This window comes from Berghia stephanieae, chromosome 10 (assembly GCF_034508935.2).
Source record: "Berghia stephanieae isolate SIO BIC M18660-M18661 chromosome 10, UCSD_Bste_1.3, whole genome shotgun sequence".
NCBI lineage: Eukaryota > Metazoa > Mollusca > Gastropoda > Nudibranchia > Aeolidiidae > Berghia > Berghia stephanieae.
The window spans coordinates 40,668,695-40,678,694 of record NC_088369.1 but is presented as its reverse complement, the minus strand read 5'-3'; the positions used below and the strand labels follow the sequence as shown (position 1 = coordinate 40,678,694).

General features: G+C 39.2%; 1 protein-coding gene across 1 annotated transcript in view; it reads right to left on the bottom strand.

The window, feature by feature from the left end:
- LOC144981138 (uncharacterized) overlaps positions 1-10,000 on the bottom strand; it is a 129,458-nt gene that overhangs the window by 14,895 nt on the left and 104,563 nt on the right. The window contains exon 5 of the mRNA XM_078929284.1: positions 4,024-4,142. Within this exon, the coding sequence (XP_078785410.1) occupies positions 4,024-4,142 (119 nt within the window). The remainder of the gene's footprint in view (positions 1-4,023; positions 4,143-10,000) is intronic.

The following is a 10,000-nucleotide window of genomic DNA, read 5'->3' as shown; positions in this document are numbered from 1 at the left end:
ATATATATAGATATATATATATAATATAGAGAGAGAGAGAGAGAGAGAGATACAGAGACAGAGATAGAGAGAGAGAGAGATTGACTTTGCGTGGGATCCTGTCAAGCAAGAAATATAGGTCGGATGTTGAACCAACATCCCCCCCCCCTCCCTCCGGTCGCTGCCTGACCACTCGCCTATGCTGTTTGTACCTGTTGTTGTGATAAAAAAAAGGATCGTTCCACCCCCCCCCGCCCAATACCCATCCCCGCCCCTACCTGCTCCATCCCGCCGCCACATAATTTCGCCCCCCCCCCCCCACCCCGTTCATTAATTAATCACGACCCCCGACTGTTCGGACAATGCCCTATTACCATTAATTAAAACATAATGTAACATTGGAGTATGGAGTACACTCCCTTTACCTTTAATGGAGCTGTGATACAGTTGTGTGTATAACTTGTTTTAAAACTTTTTGAAAAAAAATTAAAAGTAATTAACAAAAATGAATAATATAACAGCTTTAAAAAAATAATAAAGAACAAACTACCAAACACGGAACGTTTCGGACTCAAAACCCTTCTTCAGCCAACACAAAAAAAAAACAAACAAAAAAAACAAAACAAACAATAAAGACATAAATACATTACGAAATTCCAGATTGAACTCGTCTAGTCCATCTGGAATTTAGTGATGTATTAATGTCTTTATTGGGTTTTTTGTTGTTGTTGTTGGCTGAAGAAGGGTATTGAGCCCGAAACGTTCCGTGTTTGGTATTTGGTTCTTTGTTGTTTTTTTTGTTTTTTTTGTGTTTTTTTTTGAAGCTGCTAAAATATTCATTTTTATTTATTACTTTTATTTTTTTTTCAAAAAGTTCAAAAACAAGTTATCCACACAACTACATCACAACGCCATTAAAGGTAAGGGAGTGTTTGGTATTTTGTTCTTTTTTTAAACTGTTATATTTATTTTTGTTTACTAGTTTGTCCACAGTTTCTAGTAGCCTAGGATCACTTTTTAAAAATATAAAAGAGACATAGAAAACTTTGGACAGCGTGGCTCAGCGGTACAGTACGATCTTTGCTTCGTACCCTGAAGGTACCGAGTTCGATCAACCGCCGCCGGGCTGTGAGTTGTGGCCATGAGCAAGTCACCTCGCCCTGGCTCACTTTGCGGCGCTGCACTGCGGCAGATGCCTGGGTTATTCCAGTCTTCCCTTGGAATAGTCCGTAAAGACAATCTTTTTTTCCATGAGGTTGAATATAGGGTATTTTATTATCTTATTTTATGTATATTTGTTTGTAACCACTTCAGTGAATCCTAATATTGAGAGTGTTTAGCTACTTTGGGATCAGGAGGACGAGTTTTATGGCCAAATTTTTGAATCCGTGTTTTATTTTCTTTACCGTTGTTTATTATTATTCCAGCACTAAAATAAAGATTTTTGAAAATAATGTCTTGAGCGTTTTGCTCTATGGATTAGAATGTTGGAAGATCACAGAGAGTATCACCCAGAAACTTGAAGTATTCCAAAACAAATGTTTGCGAATCTTCAAGATATTCTGGCCAAACACAATCTCAAACCTGTGAGCGAGAGCTGAAGTGGATTCTCTGGAGAGTCTCAAAAAAGGAGAATATAGCAATGGTGACGCATGTCTGTCGAAGACCTGATAAATCACTGATAGGGAAGGCTCTGCGATGGGCACCCCAAGGAAAGAGGAAGCGAGGCCGCCCCAAGAGACTTGGAGACGTACCGTAGAGAGGGACCTAAAACAGAGAGGTCTGTCCCTCGAGATGGCCCCAAGAATAATTGCTGACATGACCAGGTGGAGATCCATTGCATCGCCTCGGACCAGCAGACCCAGAGAAGATTGAGTGAGTCTGTTGTTAATTATTTATGTAAATCACCAACAAGAATTTATAGTTTATTACACCTTTCTGGATTTTTTTTTTCACATCGGCATCTTGTGCTGTCAAAGTTTGACGTCAATGAAAATGAGGGATCTCTGATATCAACAAACATTTTTCAGCAACAGATGTTATTCCATATCCATGAAAAGTATAAGGGCTATCCCACACCGGAGACTGACTCCGACGACCCGGCACTGCCGTCCTCTCCCGTCTTCCGGATAAATACGTCGGGAACGGACAAAATACTAAGAGCCGCTAGACCTACCTATAACAAGCACATGAACTCCTCTGTCGTTTTTTCTCAAGCTTGGTATGGGTAGGTCTAGTGGCTCTTCTCTTTATTCTTAGTATTTTGTCCGTGCCGACGTCTTTTCGGAACGGCAAGACGCAGGCCAGTCGTCGAGTCAGTCTCGTGGTTAGCCGACATTTATATCAGCATATTTTACAGAAAACTAAAAGAACGCGTTTCCGAATATAAATTGGAATTGAAGTAAACAACAGTTCATTTTTTGTTAAACACCAGAATTGAAAAATAAATGGAATAAATAATTGGATTCAATAGTCTCGTGTCACCTCGTCCAGCAACGGCGGCCGTCTTGGTTCTAAACAAAGAAAATCTGTACTTTTTATTCTTCATGCTCGCTAGTTTTCATATGTCTTGTGATCAGAATTTGTAAAAGTCAAAACATGATCAGATTTATAATGTTTTTGGGTTTTTTTTTTCATCTGGATACGCTTTTATGCTCGTCTGATAAATAATATTTCATAAGGGCGTCCGCCATTGTTCCGATTGTTTAGAGCCAGCTACTAAGGTTACCATGCGTCATTAAGAGGGAAGTGACGTCATGACTGTTGAAGCGTATTGCCGATGATACTTACTTACTTACTCCTCTTTGATGTTTCATAAACACGTAGGTGAAGTCAGCAGTAAAGACCACCAGTGACTTTTGTCCTCTGACAGCTTCCGGACCTCACCTCAGGTCCAACGGAAGGATGTCCATAATATTAATATCACAGCCGGATGGCTTAGTACTAGTGAGTTTACTACCCCCCCCCTTCTCTCTCTCTCTCTCTCTCTCTCTCTCTCTCTCTCTCTCTCTCTCTCTCTCTATCCTATCTATCTGTCTTTCTCTCCCTCACGCCCAGACACACAGATGTCATGCGGAAGGTGTGGCATCAGTTGGGTCACGGGTTTTGCGTCATAAATCACGTGATATTTGAATACTCTTTTTAAAATTTAATAATCCCTCTCTCTCTCTCTCTCTCTCTCTCTCTCTCTCTCTCTCTCTCTCTCTCTCTCTCTCTATCTATCTATCTCTCTATCCTATCTATCAATCTTTCTCTCCCTCACGCCCAGACACACAGATGTCATGCGGTAGGTGTGGCATCAGTTGGGTCACGGGTTTTGCGTCATAAATCACGTGATATTTAAATACTCTTTTTTTAAATTTAATCTTCTCTCTCTCTCTCTCTCTCTCTCTCTCTCTCTCTCTCTCTCTCTCTCTCTCTCTCTCTCTAATATCTTTATTTCTTATCATCAATGAAATAGATAGTATACGCTTGGCTAAGCAGCTCACATCATTGCCATTTGGAAGTATAACGGACCAACACACAAAACTATGTGTAACCTTGAACGTTTATAGTCTGGTTAGTGCAGTTTAGTAAGAACTTCTTACTAAACTGCAGTAACCAGACTATGAACGTTGAATACTCTTGAGTACTACTCAAAAACGTGGATTGCAACAACAACAAAAAACACTTAAAAACCAATAACAAAGGCCTGAGTGACGTCATCTTCGTTCTATCTATAGATAGTTCGAAGATGACGTCACTCAGGTCTTTGTTATTGTTTTTTGCCATCCGCGTTTATGAGTAATGCTCACTGAACTGTATTAACCCGTCTATAAGCGTTCATGGATACACACAGTTTTGTTTGTTGGTCCATTATACTTCCGGATGGCAATGTTATGAGCTTCTTAGCAAAGCCCATATTATCTATATGGTAACGATGGCTACGGTGTCAGGCTATAACTTTACGATGGCTACGTTTAAAACGTGAGCTTTATATAGCGCAATATCCACTTAATGTGCTCAAAGCGCTTTACAACCCCCAAATGATAACGTGATACTCACACAGGCGTAGCACATTTCATGTAGGTTGCATAAGGCACGGGCCTCGAAGTCCACGGGCAGGTTGTACAGATCGGCCAGTTCACAGTTGTTGCTGTAGAGCTGAATCGCTGGACATCGATCTGAAAGAAGAAAAATATCAATGTTGAAATAGGATTCAGTAGTCTGATGTCACGCCGCCCGGCAACGGCGGCCATCTTGGTTCTAAACAAAGAAAATCATTTCCTTTTTATTTTTCATGCTGGCAAGAACTTTTCATATGTCTTGTGATCAGAATGTGTAAAAGTCAAAACATGATCAAATTTTTGTGGGGTTTTTTTTTCCCTCTGGATACCCTTTATGCTCGCCGGAGAAATATTTCATACGTGCGTCCGCCATTGTACCGATAGTTTAGAGCCAGCGTTACTAAGTTACCATGCGTCATAAGGAAGGAAGTGACGTTACGACTGTTGAAGAGTATTGAGATTACAAGAGGCCATAGCCTTCTTAACTTTTTCCTTACAGATAATTTTAAGTAATTTCCCAAAGTGGCAGGCTTACCCAGCAGAAAAATTGTTGTTTTTTTTTAACTCAAACAATCTCCTCTACAAAACAACTTTATGTTCTTATTAAGATCATTGTGATGTACAAAATGAATCTAAATAAGAAAAAAATGTATATTGTGTCGTAACAAATGTGACGATTTTGTTGTAGGTGGTAAGGAGAGGATTAAGTGGTCGCCTGTCTCACGAAGCAATCCATAACCATCGATAACTTATAGATAGTTCGAAGATGACGTCACTTGGGTCTTTTTTATTGTTTTTTTTTTTTTTTTTTTTTTTTTTTTGCCATCCGCGTTTATGTAATGCTCACTGAACTGTATTAACCCGACTATTAACGTTCATGGATACACACAGTTGTGTGTGTTGCTCCGCTTTACTTCAGGATGGCAATGTTATGAGCTTCTTAGCGAAGAAGCTCATAACATTGCCATCCGGAAGTATAACTATAGATAGTATGCGCTTGGCTAAGAAGCTCATAACATTGCCATCCGGAAGTATAACTATAGATAGTATGCGCTTGGCTAAGAAGCTCATAACACGCCATCCGGAAGTATAACGGACCACACACAAAACTGTGTGTATCCATGAACGTTTATAGTCAGATTAATACAGTTCAGTGAGCATTACTCATAAACGCGGATGGCAAAAAAAAAACAATAACAAAGACCTGAGTGACGTCAACTAAGAACTATCTATATCATGTTAATGATGGCTACGGCCTGACACCAGGACTGTATTTTGACGTCATTTTTAGGTTTTGTCCAGCGCCTAGTGACTTGTCGTTAGCGCGGTACTCAAGGAGACAAGTGATCCCATTGGTTAAACCGGAGATTAAAATGAAAATAGAGATAGAGAGAGATTAATGGAGAGGAAGAAAAAGAGAGAGAGAGAGAGAGAGAGAGAGAAAGAAAGATAGAGAGAGAGGGAGAGAGAGATAGAGAGAGAGAGGGAGAGAGAGTGAGAGAGAGAAGAGAAGAGAGAGAAAGAATGAATGATGATTTAAACTTATAGCAAAACAATAGATTAAATGTTAATATTTAATCACAAAACCAAAGAGAAGCCACTTGTGGTTCTGACTGGGGGGGGGGGGGGCATGTGTGAGAATGTGAGTAAAGAGCTTTTTCCAAGGACTCAACTATGCACCGAGCGAAGATAGAACCCTGGACCTTCCGAACTGAAACCGAGTGTTATACCACAAAACCACATAGCCGCAAATTATCCCGAGATAGTTCTGTTTTGAGACCGTCAGTCAGATAGATTATTGTGATTTTGGTTAATAAAGATAAAACTAAACATTAAATGACAGATTTAGGTCAAAGAATCTTGGAAATTGATGTCTCTTTTTTTATTATTTAATCTGTGAGTTTTGCCCTATTTTGTTTGTCTTTAATATTTCTGTCTATTTGATTTTCTCTCATCGATCAAGATCATTCCTCCCTGTGATTAAACATTATAGACTATGAGAGCGAACGAAAAAAAATGAGAGAGAGAGAGATATGTGTTTTCTTCTTTCAGATCGATATCCAGGCATTCAGCTCTACAGCAAGAGAGAGAGAGAGAGAGAGAGAGAGAGAGAGAGAGAGAGAGAGAGAGAATGGGAGAAAGTAGGGAGTTAGAGATTAATAGAGAGAAAGATAGATAGAGAGACAGAGAAATATAGAGAGAGAGAAATAAATGGGAGAAAGTAGAGAGAGAGAGAGAGAGAGAGAGATTGATAGAGAGAAGAAAGGAGAGAGAGATGAATAGAGAGAAAAGAAGAAGAGAGAGGGAGAAGTAAGGAGAAAGAGAGAGAGAGAAGATTAGAGAGAGATAAAGAGAGGAGAAAGAAGAGATAGAAGAAGAGTAGATAGATTCATAGAAGAGAGAAAGATAAAGAGAGAGAGAGGAAAGAGAAAGAAGAGATAGAAGATAGAGAGAAGATGAGAAAGAATAGAAAGAATGAATCAGATTAGAGATAGAAAAAATAGAGGAGAAAGTATAGAGAGACAGATAGAGAGAGATTAATAGAGAGAAAGATAAAGAGAGAGAGAGAGAAAGAGAAAGAGAGAGAGAGAGAGAGAGAGAAAGAGAGAGAAGAGAAAGAAAGAATGAATCATGATTTAAACTTATAGCAAAACAATAAATTAAATGTTAATATTTAATCATAAAACCAAAGAGAAGCCACTTGTGGTTCTGACTGGTTCTGACCAGCTGTGTAATAATAATTGTCAAAAATCGATCGATAACTCTGGTCATGTGTTTAGAGACGTATCCAATTTATCTCCTTTGTTTTGTCAGTAACTCCGGTTGACCTCCCTTAGTTTGAGTGAGAATTAATTCAACCTGCGTCGTGATTTTAATAACACATTTATATTACACAAGGGAGCTAATTGTTGAAATGCGGGGTGTCCTGTTTTACACAATACTCGTGTACAAATAAATGAGAAATAAATTAAATAACGGTTGAAGTTATTAAATAATTGTCAGCTTGCATCCATATTATATATATATATATATATATATATATATATATATATATATATATATATAAATAATAATATAATTATATAAATTCACATGCGTGTACGTGTGTATGTGTGTGATGTAATTAATGAAATGTGATTAAAATGTGTATTGTTGCTATATTAATCAGTTTTTAGTCATAAACGTATATCAAAATTGAATCTGTGTTAACTAGATATTTTGGAATTCGTTTCCAGGAATAGATATAATGAAACATTCAATTTTGAAGGGAAAAATAATTTAAAATCCCTGTATTTACCCCCCTCCTCCTCCCCCTAGAGGCAATTTGTCCTTAGGTTTTATTCCAAGGAAAGACTGGAATAACCCAGGGGTCAACCGCAGTGCAGCAATGCAAATTGGATTCAATAGTCTGATGTCACGTCGCCCAGCAACGGCGGCCATCGTGGTTCTAAACTAAGAAAATCTGTCCTTTTTATTCTTCATGCTGGCTAGAACTTTTCATATGTCTTGTGATAAGAATGTTTAAAGTCAAAATATGATCAGATTTATAATGTTTTTCCCCTCTGGACAAGCTTTTATGCTCGTCGGAGAAATATTTCATAAGGGGATCCGCCATTGTTCCGATAGTAGTATTAGTTTAGAGCCAGTTACTAAGTTACCATGCATCATTACGAGTGAAGTGACGTTACGTTACGACTGTTGAAGCGTATATTGAGCTAGAATCAGGAAATGAAGTGAGTAGGAAAGTGCCAGAAGACAATAGAGAATATGAATTTCGCGGCGGCGATGGGGGCTCGAACCCGCGACCTTACTGTTACAACAATGGATAGCTCACACTGTAGAGTCACGATCTTTCCGGCCAGGCGTACCAGTTATCATACCAGTAAGGTCCCGGGTTCGAGCCTCCATCGCCGGCGCGAAATTGTTAATTCTCTATTGTCTTCTGGCACTTTCCTACTCACTTCATTTCTTGTTGTTATCAACATAAGTGCCTGCTCCACTCACTTTTCTGAATCAAAAATTGAGTTAGGGCAAAGTGACTTGTTCAAAGCCACACAGTGCATAGGCAGAGAGTCGAACCGTCGCCTTCGTCAACGTAACCCTCTGCTTATCAGCCAATTTCAGAATTTTCCCCCACCTAACACAAAAAAACCAGACATATCTTGCTCAAACAGAAAAGCAACAAGCACATTCTATACATAATATTGTTCGCCAATATAGACAGTATGCGCTTGGCTAAGAAGCTCATAACATTGCCATCCGGAAGTATAACGGACCAACACACAAAACTGTGTGTATCCATGAACATTTATAGTCAGGTTAATACAGTCCAGTGAGCATTACTCATAAACGCGGATGGCAAAAAAAAAAACAACAACAAAGGCCTGAGTGACGTCATCTTCGAACTATCTATAGATAGAATGCGCTTGGCCAAGGAGTTCACAACATTGCCATCCGGAAGTATAACGGACAATGGGACCAACACACAAACTCTGTGTAACCATGAACTTTTATAGTCTGGTTAATACAGTTTAGTGAGAACAACTCACAAACGCGGATGGCAAAAACAATAACAAAGGCCTGAGTGACGTCATCTTCGAACTATCTATAGGCTTTATTAAAGGATGTAAAGTTTTTATAGCTATAGCAAAAGGGAATGAAATCTGGATGAGAAAAGTGACGGTTATTGAGCTTCTTGAGCTTTATATAGCGCAATATCCACTAAATTATGTGCTCAAAGCGCTTTACAAGGGGTCCCTGGTCAACAGCAACATTTAACATGTAAGACGGGACATGACGCCTGTTAGGCGATATGACAATTTTTTGGACAAACACAACGCTGTTAACGGCCAGGCACTCATTTTACACCTGAGTACGGTGAGAGAATGTGAGTAAAGAGCCTTTTCCAAGGACTCAACTATGCGCCGAGCGCGAGGCTCGAACCCGGGACCTTCCGATCCGAAAGCGAGTGTCATACCACTAGAGCACATAGCCGCACGGTTGCATCGTAACAAATGTGACGATTTCCCAATAGGTGGTAAGGAGAGGGTTAAGGACAGATACTGACCAAAAACATTATGTGCGGCTATGTGGTCTTGTTGTATGTCACTCGCCTTCGGATCGGAATATTAAGGGTTCGAGCATCGCTCGGCGCATAGTTGAGTCTTTAGAAAAGGAGTCCTTTACTCACATTCTCTCACCGTACTCAGGTGTAAAATGAGTACCTGGCCTTTAACAGCGCTATATCTGTCGGAAAAAATCGTAATATCGCCTAACAGGTGTCTGTCTTGTTCTCTATATTTCGTGTTGCTGTTAGCCAGGTACCCTTTGTAAAGCACTTTGAGCACATATAATGGATATTGCGCTATATAAAAGCTCATAGTTTTTTTTTCACAAAAAAAAAAGATGACGATCACCAAACGAAAGTGATAAGTGAGTATTGTAAGAAGTGCTTAAGGAAACAAATTATTTTATAGATAGAATGAAGTTGACGTCACTAGAGTCTTTGTTATTGTTTTTTTTTTTTTTTGCCATTCGCGTTTATGAATAATTGTCTCTTAACTGTATTAACCAGACTATAAACGTCCAAGGTTACACATAGTTTTGTGTGTTGGTCCGTTGTACTTCCGGATGGCAATGTTGTGAGCTTCCTAGCCAAGCGCATACTATATATATCTAAATTCTATCAATCAGACTTAAAAGGTTTTAGTCTTTATTCAATTTTTGTGTGTTGGTCCGTTGTACTTCCGGAAGGCAATGTTGTGAGCTTCCTAGCCAAGCGCATACTATATATATCTAAATTCTATCAATCAGACTTAAAACGTTTTAGGCTTTATTCAATTTGTGTGTGTCGGTACGTTATTATATCCGGCCGGATGGCGATTGTTGTGAGTTTTATTGCTGTACGTAAAGCATCAATAAAAGATGAGAAGCTTTTACTGCGTGTTGCCGCCGTACATCAGCTTACACCAGAG